At 40.3% G+C, this 23,358-nt stretch overlaps 1 protein-coding gene across 4 annotated transcripts in view; it reads right to left on the reverse strand.

Annotated features, from left to right (window-relative positions):
- The window catches only part of atxn2 (ataxin 2), a 139,435-nt gene that overhangs the window by 7,388 nt on the left and 108,689 nt on the right, over window positions 1-23,358 (reverse strand). For 3 of the 4 annotated variants that reach the window (XM_063034633.1, XM_063034630.1, XM_063034634.1), the window contains 7 exons: window positions 16,071-16,292; window positions 15,541-15,639; window positions 15,086-15,156; window positions 11,545-11,867; window positions 8,520-8,586; window positions 4,608-4,760; window positions 4,355-4,427 (listed from right to left, as the gene is read on the reverse strand). In XM_063034633.1, coding sequence (XP_062890703.1) covers window positions 4,355-4,427; window positions 4,608-4,760; window positions 8,520-8,586; window positions 11,545-11,867; window positions 15,086-15,156; window positions 15,541-15,639; window positions 16,071-16,292 — 1,008 coding nt within the window. The remainder of the gene's footprint in view (window positions 1-4,354; window positions 4,428-4,607; window positions 4,761-8,519; window positions 8,587-11,544; window positions 11,868-15,085; window positions 15,157-15,540; window positions 15,640-16,070; window positions 16,293-23,358) is intronic. The other variant, XM_063034631.1, reaches the window with a different exon arrangement.

Genomic DNA, 23,358 nt, shown 5'->3' on the forward strand with positions numbered 1-23,358 from the left:
TAATACTACAGTACTTTAAAACTGTACTAGTTCCTGATGGAGAAATGGATCCAATATATGCTGCCATGTTCTTTTGATTGACTGCAAATGAAAAAAAATCAGCAGACACCCAGTACAGATAATGGACTGCCTTCAAGCAATACTTGCAGATATTTTCAAATTCTTTGTTCAAGTACTTGTTGAAGTAATGAAATCATTTCATTTTTACTCTGAACAGTTTCTGGCATACTGAGGTCTAAATGCTTGAAACCACAATGAGCAAAACAGTTCTGAATTGTCTTACTGTTTATTTTTCCACCATCAGTAACAAAAATCATTCCTTTTTGAACATACACACGCAACTGACACTATTTAAAAATTGTTCACTCTAAAGCATGTGCACACAGCTGATGCTAGTTAAGAAACTGTTTGGCAACAATCTCCTGTCCAAATTAAGTGGCATAGTGTCCCAAATGAACAAAGGGAATCCTGGTTATTTTCCTCAATTAGTTTTTATTCTTTAAAAGAGTCGCCCCAAATAAGCAGTTGCACTAATTAACCAGAATCTGCTGTATTTTACTTTAAATACACTTTCCAGCTCTATCCACACATTCCTTCATCACTTTTATGCCAAGAATTCTATTATCGTTCTACATATTATTACAAAATTGGGTACTACTACTATGTTGACTCAGGCCTAGGGGACTGGCGTTGGGCACGATGACGGACTCTCCACTTCTCCCTCTCCCTCAGTGTGTTCAGTTTATCTACATTAGCTGCACCGCTGTCTTCTAGGAGTGTGTTGACCATATTCTTGGGAGGGCGCCCAGAGTTCATCCTCCCATGCTTGGGCTCCCATATGATGACTAGGCTGGCAGGTAGTTCGGGGTAGCGTAGACAGTGCCGCGCTAGTTGCAGTCTTCTCGCCTTGATTTTAGTGGTCAGCATCGGTAGGTCGTCATAGAGCTCAACGTTCATCATGTGCTGTTGCCAACTCACGTCAAGAGCCATCCGGAGCATTCGTGTATAGCAACCATCTAGAGACTTTTGCATAGTCTTGGTGGGTGTCCACGTCTTGCATCCGTACGTGAGAATGGACTCCACGAGTGCTATGAAGATCCTCTTTTTAAGCCCTCTGGTCAGGTTCAACTTCCAGGTTTCCTTCCGTATCGTTATGTCCTTCTCCGAAGTCATCATTCTTGGGTAAGTTCCCACATTATATTCCAACTGCCACTTTGTCTGCTCTCTTAACCTTATGACAGTGCCCAACAAACTTACTTTTTTTTAAAAAAAACACCTGCACAGCTTTTTTTCTAAAAATCAGAATCAGGTGTATTATCACTGACATGTCATGAAGTTTGTTTTTCATGCGCAGTACATAAAAATACTATAAATTACAATATACTCTTTATACTATAATTTTCCTACCCTGCCTATTATGGCATTAACAAACGTGGATACAGTATATTATCAGAGTCATGTTTAATATCACTGGCAAATGTCATGAAATTTGTTTTACAGCAATAGTGCATCGAAATACTGAGCACATAAAAAATAAATTACAATAAATATATATAAAATATTAAATTAAACCAAGTAGTACAAAAGAGAACAACACAAATAAAATGTAAGGTAGCACGCATGGGCTCATTGTCCATTTAGATATCTGCTGTTCCAGATCCACCAAGTGTGTCTTCATGCTCCTGTACCTCTTCCTTGATGGTAGCAATGAGAAGACGGCACGCCCTGGGTGACAGGGGTCCTTAATGATGGATGCTACATTTCTCAGGCATTTGCCTTTTGAAAGTGTCCTGAATACTGGGGAGGCTAGTGCCCACGGTAGAATTGGCTGAGTTTACAACTTTCGACAGCCTTTTCCGATCCTGTGCAGTGGCCCCTTCATACCAGATGGTGATGGAGCTAACTCAGAATGCTCTCCACAATATATTTACAGGAGTATTTTGTGACATACTAGTCTCCTCAAATTCCAACATAGCTGCTGTCATGTCTTCTTTGTAATCACATCAATATGTTGGGCCCAGGATAGATCCTCAGAGATGTTGACATCCAGGAAATTAAAACTGCTCAGCCTTTCCACTGCTGATCCCTTCATGTGTTCCCTCGTCTACCCCTTCCTGAAGTCCACAATCAATTCCTTCGTCTTACTGACATCGAGTGCAAAGTTGTTATTGCGACACCTCATCACCATCTGAAATTCTGCTAACAATAGTTGTGTCGTCAACAAATTTATAGATGGCGTTTGAGCTGTGCCTAGCCACAAAGTCAGAACAGTGAGTAGAACAGTGGGCCAATCACACATCCCTGAGGAGAGCCAGTGTTGATTGTTCGGGAGAAGAAGGTGTAATTTCTGATCCTCTCTGACTGTAATCTCCTAGTGAGGGCAATCATGGATCCAGTTGCTGAGGGGGGTATTGAGATATGATTGTGTTGAATGCTGAGTTGTAATTAATAAACAGCAGCTTAAGGTAGGTATTGCTATCGTCCAGGTGATCCAAGATCGAGTGGAGAGCCAGGAAAATTGTATTCACTGTAGACTCGTCATAGCACTAGGCAAATTGCAGCGGGCTCAGTTCTTTGCTTAGGCAGGAGATGACTCTGGCCATTGCAAACTTCTCTAAGCAGTTCATTACAGTAGACTTGAGTGCAACTGGGCAATAGTTGTTAAGGAAGCTTATTCTGGTCTTCTTGGGCTCTGGTATGAGTGTTGCTCTTTTGAAGCAGGTGGGAACTTCTGGATGCAGCAGTGAGAAATTGAAGATGTCCTTGAACACTCCCACTAGTTGGTTGGTACAGGTTTACAGTGCCCTACCAGGCACACCAACAAGGCCTGATGCCTTACGAGGGTTCAGCCATTTGAAAGGTGCTCTGACATTGGCCTCTGAGACAGGAATCACAGGGTCACCAGAAGCTGTAGGGAGTCTGCATCAAATCTGCATCTACGCAAATCACTGATAAGAATTGTAAATTGCTGAGTCACAAGCAATGTCTGTCAGGATATTCCTCTGCTTGCAATAAGCCAACTGACTAACAACAAATGTTTACTCTCATATTCTGTCCAGCAACCATACTCATCCAAGCTAAAACACATCTCATTCCAATAACCACTTATCTTGAGTAATAGTCTTGTGTACCTTATGAAGATTTAAACACACTGCCTTGAATAGTACCACTTACGGCTACCATGCTAGTAACACTAAAAATTAGGATTTTTCAAATTATATTTTACGTGTATTATGATTTTACAAGATGCAACTATTACATCCCGAACAACAGTCTAGTTGTTTCTTTACTTTTGATGTCAGTCGAGCTGACTAGTCAAGGGTGTCCTCCGGTTTCTCTCTTTCTTGAAAAAACAGCACTGTAATGTGTCATCTTCCATCAAAACAGAGAGTTCCGCAATACCTTGCCTCAGCTGATTCTCTCACACACTTCCACCCCAGCTTTGATTCTTTTGCCATGTAGGTACATGAAAGGATGATTTAAAGCAGACAATTGACATGAGATGTAGGATCATCCTGGAGCATCCAATAAAAATCCACGTGATAGGGAGAATGTGCAAAGTCAATGCAAACAGCATCCGAGGCCAGGATTGAACCTAGAGTTCTGAGGCAGAAGTGCTCTTCCTTTGTTCATGTATATTCTTAACATTAGTATTTAGCTATAATCAAACCACTTTTTCTACATAGAATTTCCTATTAGAGAACACAGAATTTATAAATTATCTCTTAAAAATACTTAGCATAATTTCCTTCACATTTTAACCTAACTTCCAATGAACTTTAGCCAATTTACCCCTTATACATACCTACCTTAGTTCAAATATAATTCCAGTATACAAATTCAGCCACCACATCCATCATAAATTTACATGGAATCTTTCAGAACCATGGACAAAACAGCCCAGAAAGATTCTTCAATACACAATTACTTTATTAATGTTGTTGTTATGTGCAATGTTTAAAATATCCTGTCCTTACTTGGTTCCTTGCTTTTCAACTATTGCTTGTAATAAATTAAGTCAGTTGACAATAACTTTGCCAATATGAGCAGCATGAATTATCATTAACTATAAAGAAAGAATCCTTATGCAACTTTGGAGCTGATCCAAGAGGTAACAAAAGGTTAGTTTTCAAATACACAAGAATGATTTACATGGGAATGCATGAAACATGCATTCTGGTTTGCTCATACCAACTTTCAAGATATGATAGAAATACAAGATACTTCAAAATTTATTAAAATCAAAATGAAGTACACCATTTACGGGTACATTGAAAACCAGTTCAGAATTAGTCTGCACAATTCCATCAAAACAAAAGCCTGCATTTGACAAGACAAAACCACATAATCTCACCTTTACCTGCTCTATATGACTTGGCTTGGTTGATGGGCATGGGAGTCATTGGTACGTGGTACATATGTGTAGTCTAAAGTTAAAGGAAACAGAGGAAGTAGTCTCATCATTCAGGATCAAGCAATGATAGAAATTGTCACACATGTAAATATAGAACTAATTATCATTATCATCAAAATGGTCTGCGGAGCAATTTAAAAATTGCCAATTAGACAAGAATCGAAACAGGAAAACAAGATTTCATACAGATTACCTGCACTCCTGGACTGACTGGAACTGGGTACACCATGTTCTGTGTAAAACACATTGGTTGATTGTACACTGCAGGAGGATGTTGTTGTACCACAATCGATGGACTAGGCTGGGCTTGAGGACGTGGTGGCGTTGGTGTAGTTGTTGGTTTAGGCTATTAAATTTTAAAAAGGGCAATTCAAGTCTCAATTTACAGAAATTCACAAAATAAATTCATTAAAAAGCTGTAAGAAGATTGTGGCATATATTATCCTGTTATTTCAATGTAAACAGAAAATACGATTGTATAGCAAAAGACAAAGTGACAGTGAAAATGCTCAAATGCAAGAGAAGAAACTCAGTAAAGCTCACCAAACTCAGAAATGCAGTTAAAAATTTAGATATCTAATTATATACCTGCAAAGCAACGATTTTGCTTCACAATTCAAATTAGCATTTCAACAGCAAACCTTAAAAAGTCACTCAAAAGGAATGTACTAATAAACTAGACTGATACAAGAACCAACCTAATTGGGACCATTGTCTCAGTGACAGAATTGGTAACTCAGGGATGCAAGTTAATGAAAGTCTAAATTTTAGATGGCTGTGAACTAACACAGAAGACAAGAAAATTCAAAATAGAACAAAACAATGAAAAGCATTGCCTCTGGATTTTGCAAAGTAACAAACAACATACTAAATAATAAGAGGAATGAATGAAAATAATTCAGGAAATCCTACTTCTTTACACCATACTGTTGGTTTTATTGCCTAAATTACAGAACAAGTTACTCTTCCTTACCATACGGGATGAAATATAGATTGTCAGTAGTAATAATAAAGACCTAGTTCCTCATAGGTGAGCTTCAAAGAGCAAGACCCTCTACAATCATGTAAAAATGGAAGATGGGCAAAGGCAAATACAAGTTCTACATACAAAGATGGAAGAACTTATAATGAGGAATAAATGCATGGTAGGATAAATTAATTACTTCACAGAACAAAAATACTTCCCAGAGAACTGAGGATCCAGTGCAAAAGAGGATTCAAAATAAATCAGTATTGGTAATGAAAAACGTGAAAATTGACCAATTCCTAGAACCTGAACTACATCCAATTGCTTTAAAAGATGTGGCTATATTGAAAGGTAATGTGTTGATTATCATCTGGCAAAACTTAATGATTCCTGCAGATTGGAGGGCAGCAAATATGAACTTACTATTTAAAGGGGGAGAGAAAACAAGAAATTATCAACTTGTAAGCTTAATATATCAGAAGATGATATTGGAAAATGCTGGAATTTTAAACAAAGGATGTTGCATTAAATCACTGAGAAAATAAATGGAGTACAGTCAACATAGATTTATGTTAGGGAAAATTATGTTTGCCAAATCTACTGGAGTTCTTTGAGGATACATCTAGTAGAATGGATAAAACTAGTGGATGTTGTGGATTTGTACTTCAGAAGACTTTCAGTGAGGTCCCACACAGGAGGAACAAGATTAATCACCTGGAATTAACAGCAACCCAGCATGAATACGGAAGTAACAGATAGAAAACAATAGAAATAGACAGGTCCTTCAAGTTGACAAATGAGACTAGTGGGGTTCCTCAAGGAGTTGCCCTAGGGTAACTATTCACCATTAATGTCACTTCAACTTCAAATTGTTTGCAGAATTTCAGATTGTGAAGTGGAGGCATACTGGAGTGAGATAGATCAGCTGGTTAAGTGGTGTCACAATGACAATCTTGCACTCAATGTCAGTAACACCAAGGAATTGATTATAGACTTCAGGAAGGGGAAATCCATGGAACAGACAACACTGGAGGATCAGAAGTGAAAGGGGTGAGCGGTTTCAATTTCCTGGGTGTCAATGTCTCTGAGGGTCTATCCTGGGCTCAACATATTGATGCAATTACAAAGAAAGCATGACAGCGGCTACATTTCATTAGGAGCTTGTGAAGAATTGGTATGTCACCAAAGACACATACCAATTTACGAGCATGGATTGGCGAGCATGCCTATGACAACAGGTTGAGTGAACTTGGCCTTTTCTCCTTGGAGCAACGCAAGATGAGAGGTGACCTGATAGAGGTGTGTAAGAAGAGCAGAGGCATTGATCATGTGGATAGTCAGAGGCTTTTTCCCAGGGTTGAAATGGCTAACACGAGAAGACACAGTTTTAGGGTGCTTGGAAGTTGGTAGAGAGAAGATGTTGGGTAAGTTTTTTTTTTTACGCAGAGTGGTGAGTGTGTGGAATGGACTGCCGGAGACAGTGGTGAAGGCGGATACAATAGGGTCTTTTAAGGGGCTCTTGGATAGGTACATGGAGGTTAGAAAAATAGGTAAGTTAAGTTCTAAGTTAAGTTAAACAGGTAAGTTAAGTTCTAAGTTAAGAACATGTTCAGCACAGCATTGTGGGCCGAAGGGCCTGTATTGTGCTATGTTTCTATGCTTCTACACTCGCCATTTTCTACAGAAGTACTGTGGAGAGCATTCTAACTGGTTCCATCACCATTTGGTATGGACTGGCCACTGCACAGGAATGGATAACGCTGCACAAAGATGTAAACTCAGCCAGCTCCATCATGAGCACTGGCCTCCCCAACATCCAGGACACTTTAAAAGGCGATATCCATCATTAAGGATCCCATCACCCAGAATATTTCCTCTTCTCGTTGCTACCTTATCTCAGGCTTCAAGTGGTACAGGAGCCTGAAGACAATCATCATTTCAGGATCAGATTCTTCCCCTCCGCCATCAGATTTCTGAATGGACAATGACCCATGAACACTACCGCAGTATTTTCTCCCTCTATTTTGCACCACTTATTTATTTTTAATATATACTCCTTACACTGTAATTTATTGTTTTATTTGTATTGTAATGTACTGCTGCTGCAAAGCAACAAATTTTATGACATATGCTGGTGATAATGAAACCCGATTCTGATTCACTTTCTGATAGGTGTGATTGAACGTAAAGTTTCCAAGCTTAATGATGAAACTAAGTGGGAATATAAGTCACCAATAAAAGCTAAAAGACAGACAGAAAAACAAATGGTATGCTGCCCTTATTGCAAGAAACTTAAGTACAAGTGGAAGGATGTTTTGCAACAATTAGATTGGGTATTAATGGGGTCATATCTAAAGCAGCATCCACAATTTTGGTCTCTCTTCCTTAGAATGAAAGGCGATCTTACTAACAGTTCAAGTTCTTTTCCGGCTTCAACAGTACAGATACATGGGGCTATCTTCTCTGAACAAGATTTTGGAACTAAAAGGCTAAAGGGATATGCCATTTAGGACTCTCGAGAAGTAACGCCTTCATTTAAAGTATGGCAAATCTTTTGAGTTCTGTACCCGAGAAGCCTTGAATTCAAACAGAGATAGATAGATTTCTTGACATTAAATAAAACACAGGATATGAGGAGATAGCAGGAAAAAGGTGTTTAAGGCAGAAGACTAGCTATGATTTTGTTAAACGGCAGGGTAGATGGAACAGGAATGCTTTTACTCCCATTTCTTATGATTTTAGCAAATGAAGCCCCAACAGTTCAAACAAATGCCCCAGCAACATCATTGCTTCTTTGTGTCAGGCAGCTTATGAATTTCTTCAAGAGTAACCTATTGACCTTATTATGCAAATAGGTAGCGGTTCACATGATTCTCTGGCTATCAGGTAGAGATTCCTTTCTTGACCTCAAATGTTTTCAAATAGGCAACTCTGAAATGTAGGGACACATTTCTGAAATAAATGACACTAGAAAGTTTTACAAAAAATGCAGAACCTGGTCAAGATTAAAGCAAAGGTAAATAGATAAGAATATTTCTTCATTTCATTTGGGAGCCTGTAGAAGGTGCCCTTAAATTTTTAATATAAAGAGGTGTATGGAGGGGAGTGGGGGTAAAAAAAATAAGTGAAATCACTTACAGGAGTATAGAAAGCCTTGGGATTGAACTCTTTAGCATTGGGATTCAATGTAGACTTTCTGACTTGTCTGAAATAAAAAAAATAAATATTAAGTATACTCATACAAATATTCCTTGCGCATGTAATATTTGTTGGAAATGCATCAAACACCTTCAACATTATTTTTTCAGTCGCAGCTATTACATTTGTGTTCTGCATGTAAAAATAATCTATTCATATAGTATTTTGAATCTGTAATATTTCCAGGAATGTACAGGAGCAACAAACTTAAATCATTTGAATAAATATGTAATCAGTGTTTAAAAGCAAAATAACGATGAAGCAGGCATAAAAATTTAGTTAAAAACTGTACAAACAAATTTACATTTTAATTTGTTTTCAAACATGTCTCCATCGCAAAACTAAAGCACTTAAGTACAACTCTCGTTTCCACATTAAGATCACAAAAACTGGAGTACTTGATATTTTGCTACATAGAATCTATAACAAAGATCATTCAAGCCATCAGATTGCTACTGTCCCTTCCACTGCAGCTATCTCAACTTGCTTTTTCAAGTGCACAAGAGATTCTGCAGATGCTGGAAATCTTGAGCAACATTTTATGCGTACAGTGGCATGCAAAAGTTTGGGCACCGCTGGTCAAAATTTCTGTTACTGTGAATAGCAAAGCGAGTAAAAGATGACCTGATTTCCAAAAGATATAAAGTTAAAGATGACACATTTCTTTAATATTTTAAGCAAGATTACTTTTTTTATTTTCATCTTTTACAGTTTCAAAACAGCAAAAAAGGAAAAGGGCCTGAAGCAAAAGTTTGGGAAACCTGCATGGTCAGTACTTAGTAACACCCCTTTTGGCAAGTATCACAGCTTGTAAACGCTTTCTGTAGCCAGCTAAGAGTTTTTCAATTCTTGTTTGGGGGATTTTTGCCCATTCTTCCTTGCAAAAGGCTTCTAGTTCTGTGAGATTCTTGGGCTGTCTTGCATGCACTGCTCTTTTGAGGTCTATCCACAGATTCTCGATGATGTTTAGGTCAGGGGACTGTGAGGGCCATGGCAAAACCTTCAGCTTGCGCGTCTTGAGGTAGTCAGGTTTTTGGGGTGTGTTTAGGATCATTATTCTGTTGTAGAAGCTATCTTCTTTTCATCTTCAGCTTTTTTACAGACTGTGTGTGATGTTTGCTTCCAGAATTTGCTGGTATTTAATTGAATTCATTCTTCCCTCTACCAGTAAATGTTCCCCGTGCCACTGGCCGCAATACAAGCCCAAAGCATGATTGATCCACCCCCGTGCCTAACAGTTGGAGAGGTGTTCTTTCATGAATTTCTGCACCCTTTTTTCTCCAAACATACCTTTGCTCACTGTGGCCAAAGAGTTCTATTTTAACTTCATCAGTCCACAGGACTTGTTTCCAAAATGCATCAGGCTTGTTTAGATGTTCCTTTGCAAACTTCTGACACTGAATTTTGTGGTGAGAACGCAGGAAAGGTTTTCTTCTGATGACTCTTCCATGAAGGTCATATTTGTGCACCACCACTCCAGAGTCTACTACATCTTCCTGAAGGTCTTTTGCAGTCTAACAGGGGTTTTAATTTGCCTTTCTAGCAATCCTACGAGCAGTTCTCTCAGAAAGTTTTCTTGGTCTTCCAGACCTCAACCTGACCTCCACCGTTCCTGTTAACTGCCATTTCTTAATCACATTACAAACTGAGGACATGCCTACCTGAAAACGCTTTACTATCTTCTTGCAACACACATCAAAGTTGCTGGTGAACGCAGCAGGCCAGGCAGCATCTCTAGGAAGAGGTACATTCGACGTTTCGGGCCGAGACCCTTTGTCAGGATCTGGATCTCTTTATTGTTTTCTTTTTTATGCTCTGGATCTCTTTATTGTTTTCTTTTTTATGCTCTGGATCTTTTTATTGTTTTCTTTTTTACGTTCAACAGCAACTTTGATGTGTGTTGCTTGAATTTCCAGCATCTGCAGAATTCCTCGTGTTTGCTATCTTCTTATAGCCTTCTCCTGCTTTGTAGGCAACATTTATTTTAATTTTCAGAGTGCTAGGCAGCTGCTCAGAGGAGCCCATGGCTGCTGATTGTTGGGACAAGGTTTGAGGAGTCAGGGTATTTATGAAGCTTTGAAATTTGCAAAACCTGGCCTTTCCTAACGATGACTGTGAACAACCCATAGCCCTAACAAGCTAATTAAGGTCTGAGACCTTGGTAAAAGTTATCTGAGAGCTCAAATCGCTTGGGGTGTCCAAACTTTTGCATGGTGCTCCTTTCCTTTTTCTCACTCTAAAATTGTACAAAACAAAAATAATACACTAATCTTGCTTAAAATGCTGAAAAGAATGTTTCATCTTTAACTTATGACTTTTGGAGAGCAGTTCATCTTCTACTCACTTAACTATTCACAGTAACAGAAATTTTGACTAGGGTGCCCAAACTTTTGCATGCTACTGTATATATTTACTTTCATTGCTTTTGAACCATAACCTGAACTAGATTTAATGCCACGAAAGTATCTCTCATCTCAACTTGGTAGAAAGGAATATTTTGTCCAACCAGTCACAAGGGGGGGAAAAAAAACCTTTAGAGCATTTCCTCATAACCCTTGAGAAAAGCAGCTTTGCCACTCTAATGACTCAGTAGCTGTATCCAATACTGAACATTACAGTTACAAAATACGTGTGCTTCAAATCACAGCAGTCATATTTAGTGTTTATTGCTTTGGGAAGTACTTACAATACAAATCAGAGATTTCCTCACTGCAGAAAACTTTGACTTTGGCAAGGGAGTTTTAAGATTATGGCCCTATGCTAATTTATGACACCTGTTGTTATAGACCAACATCAGAAACTATGCTTCCCATCTTTCACTAACTTCACTGAAGACGAAGGTGATCTTGTATTCAACAGACGTACTTGCAGAATGCTGAAGTGGAAAACCTGTGTTTGAAAATCAAGTTTGTAGCTTGCACCATATGTGCGATTTAAGGATGTTATTTCTGGTGTGCATACGTACTCTGGGGTACCTTCCTTTCTATCCTCTTTTTCCTCCTTCTCTGCCTTGGTATTCGGACCAGTAGTCTGGACAGCTTGGGACGTCACATCAGGCCCTCTCTTCTGCTCAGAGCTGATGATATTTGGGGTAGTGCTGGGACTGCTCGGCTTACTACTACCATTGCTGGTGTTGGCATTGGAGCTGCTGTCACTAGCGGATTCTTTGCTGCTTGGCTCAATCACTGTTACTTTTTCTTTGACCGAATCCTTAGGCTGATTATCTACACCCTCTCTTGGCTTACTGAACTGCTCCACAACTGGATCAGGGGTTGATGTAGTCTGTAGCTAGAAATAACAAAAAAAGTTAACTTTAAATACACATATTAACTTGTCAGCATTAGTCAAAACAAGCAAGCACAAGTATCTTAGGAATCATTAATATTAATTGGTCTAATATTGACCATATTCAACAATGAGCATCATCTATTACATCAGTATTATTTCACCTACAAATGATGTTGTAAGCCTAACGATACTTTTATTTATTACTCATTTAGAGATAGCACTCAGTAACCACAAGCTTCCAGCTCACAAGCCTGCACCACCCAATTACACCCATGTGACCAACTAACCTACTAACCGTACATCTTTGGAATGTGGGAATAAACCAAAGTACCAGGAGAAAACCCACACAGTCACAGGGAAGAATGTACAAACTCTTCAGAGATAGCAGGGGGGAATTGAGCCCACTGCGCTAACAGTAACGCTCTTGTGCTGACCAAAAATATATATATAATGGAGGTAAATGAAGCAAGAAATGCCTCACACACTATGGTTAAAAGTATTTTTTTTAATTGACAAGAAAGAAAGAGGAAAAACCACTTTAGAAATGGCATGGAACGCACTAGCATTCTGAAAAATATAGCAGTGGTAAGTTCTCAAAGTGCACTGCGACCATCAAATAAACCACAGAGATTAGACTGTTTAAAATGGTGCAGGATGGATTTTTTTTGCAATACATAGAGATACCAACTAGAGAAGGGGCAGTGTTGGATCTCCTGTTAGGGGATGAGATAGTTCAGGTGATGGAGGTATGTGTTGGGGAGCAGTTCGGGTCCAGTGATCACAATGCCATTAGTTTCAATATAATTATGGGGAAGGATAGGACTGGACCCAGGGTTGAGATTTTTGAGGAGACGCAAAACGATTTAGAAGGAGTGGATTGGGACAATTTGTTTTATGGGAAGGATGTAATACCGAAATGGAGGTCATTTAAAGGTGAAATTTTGAGGGTACAGAATCTTTATTTTCCTGTTAGGTTGAAAGGAAAGGTTAAAAGTTTGAGAGAGCCATGGTTTTCAAGGGATATTGGAAACTTGGTTCGGGAAAAGAGAGAGATCTACAATAAATATAGGAAGTATGGAGTAAATGAGGTGCTCGAGGAATATAAAGAATGTAAAAAGAATCTTTAAAAAGAGATTAGAAAAGCTAAAAGAACATATGAGGTTGCTTTGGCAAGTAAGGTGAAAATAAATCCAAAGGGTTTCTACAGTTATATTAATAGCAAAAGGATAGTGAGGGATAAAACTGGTCCCTTAGAGAATCAGAGTAGACAGCTATGTGCGGCGCCAAAAGAGATGGGGGAGATTTTGAACAATTTCTTTTCTTCGGTATTCTCTAAGGAGAAGGATATTGAATTGTGTAAGGTAAGGGAAACAAGTAGGGTGGTTATGGAAACTATGATGATTAAAGAAGAGGAAGTACTGGTGCTTTTAAGGAATATAAAAGTGGGTAAGTCTCCAGGTACTGACAGGATATTCCCTAGAACCTTGAGGGAAGTTAATGTGGAAATAGCAGGGGCTCTGACAGAAATATTTCTAATGTCATTAGAAACGGGGATGGTACCGGAGGATTGGCGTATTGCTCATGTGGTTCCATTGTTTAAAAAGGGTTCTAAGAGTAAACCTAGCAATTATCAGCCTGTAAGTTTGACGTCAGAGGTGGGTAAATTGATGGGAAGTATTCTTAGAGATGGTATATATAATTATCTGGATAGACAGGGTCTGATTAGGAACAGTCAACATGGATTTGTAAGGGCACGTTTGACAAATCTTATTGAATTTTCTGAAGAGGTTACTAGGAAAATTGACAAGCCGAAAGCGGTGGATGTTGTCTATATGTATGGACTTCAGTAAGGCCTTTTTACAAGGTTCCACATGAAGGTTAGTTAGGAAGGTTCAATCGTTAGGTATTAATATTGAAGTAGTAAAATGGATTCAACAGTGGCTGGATGGGAGATGCCAGAGAGTAGTGATGGATAACTGTTTGTCAGGTTGGAGGCCGGTGACTAGTGGTATGCCTCAGGGATCTGTACCGGGTCCAATGTTGTTTGTCATATACATTAATGATCTGGATGATGGGGTGGTAAATTGGATTAGTAAGTATGCAGATGATACGAAGATAGGTGGCATTGTGGATAATGAAGTAGGTTTTCAAAGCTTGCAAAAAGATATGGGCCAGTTAGAAGAGTGGGCTGAAAGATGGCAGATGGAGTTTAAAGCTGATAAGTGTGAGGTGCTACATTTTGGTAGGACTAATCAAAATAGGACATACATGGTAAATGGTAGGGCATTGAGGAATGCAGTAGAACAGAGGGATCTAGGAATAATGGTGCATCGTTCCTTGAAGGTGGAATCTCATGTGGATAGGGTGATGAAGAAAGCTTTTGGTATGTTGACCTTTATAAATCAGAGCATTGAGTATCGGAGTTGGGATGTAATGTTAAAATTGTACAAGGCATTGGTGAAGCCAAATTTGGAGTATTGTGTACAGTTCTGGTCACCGAATTATAGGAAGGATGTCAACAACATAGAGAATACAGAGGAGATTTACTAGAATGTTACCTGGGTTTCAGCACCTAAGTTACAGAGAAAGGCTGAACAAGTTGGGTCTTTATTCTTTGGAGTGTAGAAAGTTGAGGGGGGACTCAATAGAGATATTTAAAATGATGAGGGGGATAGGTAGAGTTGATGTGGATAGGCTTTTCCCATTGAGAGTAGGGGAGATTCAAACAAGAGGACATGAGTTGAGAGCTAAGGGGCAAAAGTTCAGGGGTAACACGTGGGGGAACTTCTTTACTCAGAGAGTGGTAGCTGTGTGGAACGAGCTTCCAGTAGAAGCGGTAAAGACAGGTTCAATTTTGTCATTTAAAAAAAAAATTGGATAGGTATATGGACAGGAAAGGAATGGAGGGTTATGGGCTGAGTGCAGGTAGATGGGACTAGGTGACAGTACGCGTTCGGCACGGACTAGAAGGGCTGAGATGGCCTGTTTCCGTGCTGAAATTGTTATATGGTTATATGGATTAGATGAATGGGAATTGAGTCAATGAGAAGCATTACACTTGTAATATTTATCTTAAAAAACTCAAATTTCTTCATAAAGAGTAACTAGTTTTCATTATAAATTCCAGACATTAACATATGAAACACGATGATAAAGAAATTTACAAAATCTATCTTTTGTTCCACAGTGCACATGCGCTGCTCTGAAAAAGTACTCACCCTAAAATCTTCTCTAAATTTCTTTAAATCTGCTATCTGTTTTTCATGATCTGAAGCCATTGGAGATGCAGCTAGAAAAAGAATGGAAACTCTCAAAAACCAAATGACAAATGTTTGTGCACCATCCTATTGATAATCAATGTATAATAATGTATAATATAATTGATAATCAATGTATAATGTATAATAACATAATACTTAAAACTTGGGACATAATCAAAACAAGTAATTTGCAAAAGATATAGTTAATTTAATTAATCTGATAAGATTGCCTTTTGCAGTAAAGTATTGAAACCTAATAAAAGTTAGAAGATTGTGAATGGACTTCTGTTGCTCATGAGATTGAACGCCGGCAACTACATTTGATAATTTTGCAACTAAATGGCACAAGTATAAACTGGAGAAAATTCACGGGATGAAGCGATTGGCTGCATACACGCATATGCATCACTAACCCTTGATTCCTGCTTTGGTTAGGTTGGGGGAAGTCTTGGGAGTCTCTTTCTTTGCAGAGGGTGAACCCTGCTTTTGCTCTTGAAGCCTTGTATCTTTAGCTGTAAACACAAAAATAATCAGAATTACTTCTAAAATAAAAGTTTACTCATTAAAGCATAGAATAGGTATTTGTATTCCATGTGAGCATTTAACAGTAAAACCAGTTTTCCGTATCCCAAAAATCCACAAACCCATTTTTGTCTTCAGCACATCAACTACTATTATGGCAACTTTAGCCATAGAACCAATAGCACTTAAAATGGGGACAAGAACAATAAGGAATAATAGTGAAGCAAATCCAAGGCTTAAAAATAGCTACCGTGATGAAAAGTAGATGGTTTTCAGTTGTAAGAAAGAGAAGCAATGTTAATTAACATGGTGTTTCAGAAAATATCAATTAAAATATCCACTTTCATTGTCATATCAATATATATAACATTCAATACTGTGCAGATGTGACTGCAGAAGGCAGCAAAAATAAATTGCTCACCTTCAGCTGATGGAGTAACAGCTCTATTGGTAGCTGGACTGGCTGGTGTAGGAGATACTGTTGTAGCAGGTATGGCTAAAGGTTCAGCTGGGACACTGCCAGGTTGGGGAGAAGATAGGATCATCCCACTTGGTGCATTTCCAGGGTTATACTGAGATGGCTGGTTGCCGTGTCTGGGAGATCGCGGTCTGTGTGTTTTGGGAGATAAACGGGTACTTGAACCTAAAGATTAAATAAAATGCAATGTCAAGGAACATAACTATGTATCAATATTATACAGAATTATTTCAGGTGAGATTTATGGGCAATCAGCTACACACTTTCAAAATGGTAACCCAAGAGCAAAAATAATGAAAATACTCAGCAATCAGCATTCGTGAAGAAAGAGAATTACAATTTCAGATTACTATCTTTTTCATTAGAATGTCGAATCTTTGTGAGTGGCATTAAGAAACTGCAAGGGTAAAAAAAACATTATGGGAATCATATATAGACCTCCAAATAGTAGCCAAGATGTGGGGTTGAGATTACAAAGGGAGCTGGAAAAGGCATGTAATAAGGGTAATGTCACAATTTTAATGGGGGACTTCAAAATGCAAGGGATTTGGGAAAATCGGTTTGGTGTCAGATTGCAAGAGAGGGAATTTGTTGAATACCTACGCGTTGGCTTTTTAGAGCAGCTTTTGCTTGGGCACTCAAGGAAAGGCTATCTAAGATTGGGTATTGTGTAAAAACCCAGATCTTATTAGGGAGCTTAAAGTAAAGGAACCCTTAGGAAGCAGTGATCATATTGAGATTGAATTCATACCGCAAATTGAGAGGGAGAAGCACAAGTCACATGCAGCAGCATCACAGTGGAATAAAGGGATTTATAGAAGCATAAGAGAGGAGCTTGTCCAGGTGGATTGGAGGAGGATGCTGGTGGGGATGATGGCAGAGCAGAGATGGCTGAAGTTTCTGGGAATACTTCACAAGGTTCAAGATAGCTATGTCCCACAGAAGCAGTAGTTCTCAAATGGCAGCAGTAGGCAACCGTGGCTGACAAGGGAAGTTAAGGACTGCCGAGGAAAGGGCATATATGGTATCTAAAGTGAGTGGGAATTTGGATGATTGGAAAGCTTTTAAATCCAACAAAATGCAACTTAAAAAAAACTATAAGGGAAAATATGAAATATGAGGGCAAACTGGCCAATAATATAAAGCAGGATACTAAAAGATTTTCAGTTTATATAAAGAGTAAAAGGGAGCTGAGAGTTGATATTGGATCACTGGAAAATGATGCTGGTGAGGTAGTAATGGGGGATAAAGAAATGACAGATGAACTTAATGGGTACTTTGCATCAGTCTTCTCTGTGGAAGACACTAGCAGTGGTGCCAGAGGTCCATGAGTGTCAGAGAGCAGGAGTGAGTGCCAGATGCAATACAGTGTTGGGAAATGCATGATAATGCATTTTGGTAAAAGAAACAATGGTGCAGACTACTATCTAAATGGGGAGAAAGTTCAAACATCAGAGGTACAGAGGGACTTGGGAGTCCTCATGCAAGATTCCCAGAAGGTTAATTTACAGGTTGAGTCTGTGGTAAAGGGGGCAAATGCAATGTTGGCATTTATTTCAATGGGAATAGAATATAAAAGCAAGGAGATAATGCTGAGGATTTATGAGACACTAGTCAGGCTGCACTTGGGAGTATTGTCAACAGTTTTGTGCCCCACATCTCAGAAAGGATGTATTGTTATTAGATCAAGTCCATAGGTGGTTCACAAGGATGATTCCAGGAATGAAGGGGTTAACATACGAGGAGCGTTTGGCAGCTTTAGGCCTGTACTCACTGGAATTTAGAATAATGCAGGAGGAAACTCATTGAAACCTACTGAATGTTGAAAAGACTAGATAGGGTAGATGTGGAGAGGATGTTTCCTCTGGTGGGGCTATCCAGAACTAGAGAGCACAGCCTCAAAATTGAGGGGTGACCTTTTAAAACAGAGGTAAGGAGGAATTTTTTTAGCCAGAGAGCAATAGATCTGTGGAATGCTCAGCCACAGACTGCAGTGGAAGCCAAATCCGTGGGTATATTTAAGGCAAAAGTTGATGGTTTCCTGATTGGTCAGGGTATCAAAAGACATGGCAAGAAGGGAGGTGTATGGGGTTGAGTGGGATCCGGGATCAGCCATGATAGAATGGTGGAGCAGACTTGATGGGCTGAATGGCCTAATTTTACTCTCATGTCTTAAAGTCTTAATAGCCTTTGCTTGACTCGCACACTCCCTTCCTTCCTCCCTCCTCCAATTATTCGTAACTAAATTCATTGTTAATTCAGCATGTATACCACCAAACGAGGCAATGTTCCTCCACACTAAGGTGCACAACATAGTACATATATCACTCACACACAACACAAAGTAAGATTACCTCAAATAAATTAACAAATAATAAGGTGCACATACAAGTTAAAAAGTAAACAGTATAATGCAAATGGTGTTTCACACATGAGGAGACCTGGGTGGTGGCAGGGAGTTCAGCAGTCTTAAAGCCTGAGGAAAGAAGCTATGCCCCATCCTCACAGTTCTTGTCCTAATGTCACATTACCTCCAGCCTGATGGTAGGGGGTCAAAGAAATTGTTGAACGTGTGGGAGGGTTCACTAAAAACGCAAAAACTGAAATAGCTCAAAAATAAAACCTCTTTTTTGGGTCATACCTTCAACTGTAATGAGCATACCAAACTATTTATTCACTTGTGCAAAGTCCTTAGTTTCACTGTGCACTTCTGTGGAACCTGCCTTCAACTGATTACAACCCAATTATCAATCACAGCTAATGTACCTTCAGAAATTCTTTTTTCCTCTGACCTTATATTTTCACTAAAGAGCTCACTCTTTCCCCCTAAACTTCACACCAGCTGCTGCCCTTTCTCCCAGCAAACAAATAGTTCCTTGCTGTCTCTAAGTTATCATTGACATGGAGCCAGCTTCCAAGTAAATGCTCATACCATCTAACTCTTACCTACCCAACACTTTTCTTAATTTTTTTATTCCAATCCCCATTCTGACATATTGGTCCATGGTCTCCACTACTGCTACAATGAGGCTACTCTCAGGTGTGGAACAACACCTCATATTCTGTCTGGGTAGTCTCCAACCTGATGGCATGAACATTGATTTTTTTCAACGTCTAGCAACTTTCCCCCCTCCCCTTCTTCTATTCCCCACTCTGCCCCCCATCTTACCTCTTCCCTTCTCCTTACCTGCCTATCAGACCCCCCCCCATGGTGTCCTTCCTCCTTCCCTTTCTCCGATGGTCCAGTCTCCTCTCTTATCAGATTCCTTCCTGTACAGCGCTTTACCTTTTCCACTTATCGCCTTCCAGCTTCTTACTTCATCCCCCCCCCTTAACCCACCCACCTGGCTTCACCTCTCATCTTTAGCTTGTACTCCTCCCCCTCCCCACCTTCTTATTCCGGTTTCTTCCTCCTTCCTTCTCCAGTCCTCAAGACCTCTGCCTGAAACATTGACTGGTTACCAATTTCCATAGATGCTGCCTGACCTGCCGAGTTCCTCCAGCGTTTTGTGCGTAGCCTCTACTTCTCCTTGGGCTGAGAATTCCAGATTAACTACATTCAGGGAAAAGCAGTTTCTCCTCATCCCTATCCTCAATCTACACACCATGTATAGCATAGCAGTCTGTGCGATGCACTAATGTAACACCAGCGACCCAAGTTCAATTCCACTGCTGTCTGCAAGGAGTTTATATGTTCTCTCTGTGGGCACATGGGTTTCTTCCAGATGCTCCAGTTTCATCCCACATTCCAAAGATGTACAGATTCATAGGTTGATTGTCAAATGGGTGTAATTGGGCAGTATGGGCTCATTGGGCCAGAAGGCATGTTACAACGCAATTCTCTTAAATAAATAAAAGAATCTTGAGGTTATGTCGCCTTGCTCTAGTCTCACTTACCAGTGGAAACAACTTTCCTAATTATCTTATCCCTTTCATAGTTTTGTTTCTATAAAAATTATCTCTATATTCTGTGGGGTAATATAATGAGTGAAAGATGACACATATTGTTCATAATAGAAACAGTTCTAAATAATTCATAAACAGCGTCATTGAGTGGTTGAGTTCATATTAAGATTCTGGAAAGGTGTTTGATGTAATGATGTCAGTACAAGGCGACTACTTTTGGTTTGTTCATAATGGGAGTAAAGGACTGCAGCTTTTGTTAAGCACATAAAATGACTCTTGCATGTTTTATTCACAAAATCCTACACAGATGACTCCAACAGCATCAAACAATTCCAGAGTTACTCAACAACATGTTGACCTACGTGGTCACTTTGAAGCTGCCAGAGTTTTGGGAGCAGCATGCTACCGTGTGGTTTGCACAGGCAGAAGCCCAGTTCGCATTGCGAGACAACACCAAATTTTACTAAGTCGTAGCATCTCTACATAGTTCCACTGCAGCCAGAGTGGTGAGTCTATCAGAAGACCTGCCCACACAGGATAAATATGTCACTCTGAAAACTCACCTATTTCAGACTTTTGGACTGTTTGAGTCTGAGCATACCAAACAGTTGTTCTTACTCGGCCTGCGTGACACTAGCCTTCAGAACTAATGGGCCGAATGCTATCTCTTCTGGGAGATCACCATTCTTGTTTTATTTTAAAGGAACTCTTTATGCAACAAATACCTGGTCAAGTTTGCACAGCCCTTGTTAATACACTGGTAAAGGGCTATAGGGAGCTTACTAAAATGGCCAATTTTCTACACTCAGCCAGGTGAAATGCATCCTCCCTCCTCACTTCCGTCAGCAGATTCTCCAGCAGACTCAGGTATGCGGCTCCAACCAGACAACATCAGATCTATGCTTTTAATCATGCATGCTTTGACGCAAATGCCAATAGGTGACAACACCATGCAACTTTGACAGCACCAGCACATCAGGGTATCGGAGATCTGTGAACACTGTGGACTCCAGCTGGAGGGGCATCTGTTCTTCATTACGGACACACTTAGAGCGCAACACTTCCTGTGTTCCACGGCCACTCAAGTGAGTGTGCTGCCAACATTGCCCTTTGAATACAAGGGACAGAGCAACTGAAATCTTGTGAAGGCAGTCAATTACAGCAGAATCCAGACTTATGGGACATGACACATGATGCTCTGCTTCGGTGGGCGATGCTACACACAGAACTTTGTCTTGGCTAAAGTTGCTAGACCTCTGCTCGACACAGATTTACTTTCGCCAAAGGACTGCCGGCTTGTGGATGCAAAGGACTTTGGGTTGTTTGCCTTGTACCCCCAGTAAGTTCACCACGACAACTCTGTCTAGCACATGCACCACCGCATGTGAATTCAGTCGCCTGCTGGGCGAATTCCCAAATTTCACAATAGCCACAAAGCATGGAGAGGAGCACCACATTTCCACAACTGGCTCGCTGGTCAATGCCTACGTGTGTGGACTAGACTCAGAAAAGCTGGCTGGCATGAAGGCTGAGCTTGATAACATGGAAGTGCTTGGCTTTGTACGCAGGTCAAATAGCCCTTTGGCTTCACCCCTCCACACGGTACTTAAGCCTGGTGGCTGCCATCCATGTGGCGATTACCGCAGCCTTAATAAGGCCTCCACCTCTGTTCACTACATATTCAAGGCATAAATATATTTTTTTCTAAAGTGGACTTAGTCAGGGGCTACCATCAGGTGCCTGTGTGCACTGAGAATGGTTCCAAAAGTTCCCATAACCCCATTTGGCCTATTTGAGTTTCTACATATGCTGTTTGGGCTGAAAAATACAATATAGACTTTCCAGCGACTAATGATAATCGATTTTCTTTTTATTTACCTGGACAACATACTTGCCACCAGTGCATCCGAAACCAAACACTTATCACAACTCCACACACTTTTCAAGCACTTAAGCCAAGACAAGCTGATTATTAACCCTGTTAAATGCCAGTTTCAGTTGTCTACTATTGACTTTCTCGGCCACCAAATCTCTGCAGAAGGTGCCACTATTATAGACTTTCTACTATCCTGCACTTCCAAAGCACTGAAAGACTTTTTAGGTATGGGGAATTTCTATTACTGTTTAATTCTGCGAGCTGCTGAACTTATTCTCCCATTAAAGGCAGTGCCCCAGTCACAAGCTTTAGAGGTCTGTGGACATGACCAGAGCATTTGATGACACAATGGTTCTTTCATAGGCAACCCTACTGGTGCACGCACTCCCCAATGCACCTATAGCCATCACTACCGATGTCTCAGACTGTGTTTTCTGTGCACAAAAAGTTGGTTGGAGGCATGAGCTCGCCTTCTAAAGTTGGCAGCTCCGTCCCCCTTTCTGAGAGGAGAGGAAGTATAGAGTGAGCTTCTCAGTCTCTGGCTGTCTGCCATTTTCATTTTCTGTTGGAGTGTTGGCATTTCATAGTGTTCATTCACCACAAACCACTCATGCCTGCCATGGCCAAAGCATTTGACCCTTGGTCTGCATGACAGCAATGACACCTGGCCTACATTTCAGAATTCACGACTGACATATAGCACATCAAAGGGAAAAATAACACCGTAGTTGATTGCTTCTCATGGCCCGCCATCAATGCCACATACATATCAGGAATGACTATGATGGTATGGCAGCCAACCAAGCTACTGACCCAGAGGTGCAGGCTCACAGTACAGCAATCACAGGTCTGCAGCTGGACACGCAGGTATTCCACTCCTGTGTAATGTCTCAGATGGTCACTCTCGCCCCATGGTGTCCGGAGGCATACTGTTTTTAACTCCATTCGCAGCCTCTCACATCCAGGCAGGATGGCTTTGCAGAAACTGGTTGATTTAAAGTTTGTGTGGCATGGCCTTAGGAAGGACGTGAAAAACTAGAATGCAGTCTGTGCTGTTTGTCAGCGGCCGAAAGTTAACAATCATGTTCAAGTACCATCGGCACCTTTCAAGGTCTCTGAGTGAAGGTTTGACCAGGTCAACGTGGGCCTGGTTGATCCTCTCGCCCGGTAGCACCACATGGCCAGGGCTGTCCCTCTAACATCGACAATGGCTGCAGACATGGCTCAGATGTTCATCAACTCCTGGGTCACTCAGTTCAGTGGTTCCCAATTCACATCTTTCCTCTGGGCCACAATGACCCAGAATCTCGGCATTAAATTGCATCACACCACAGTATATTACCGAATGGCCTGTGCAAGTGGTTTCACTGTTCCCCAAAGGCTGCCCTTAGGGCCTCCCTGACAGATGAGTGTTGGCATGATCATCTCCTGTGTGTGTGGCTCCAAAAG

The sequence above is a fragment of the Mobula hypostoma genome, chromosome 27 (genome assembly GCF_963921235.1).
Source record: "Mobula hypostoma chromosome 27, sMobHyp1.1, whole genome shotgun sequence".
NCBI lineage: Eukaryota > Metazoa > Chordata > Chondrichthyes > Myliobatiformes > Myliobatidae > Mobula > Mobula hypostoma.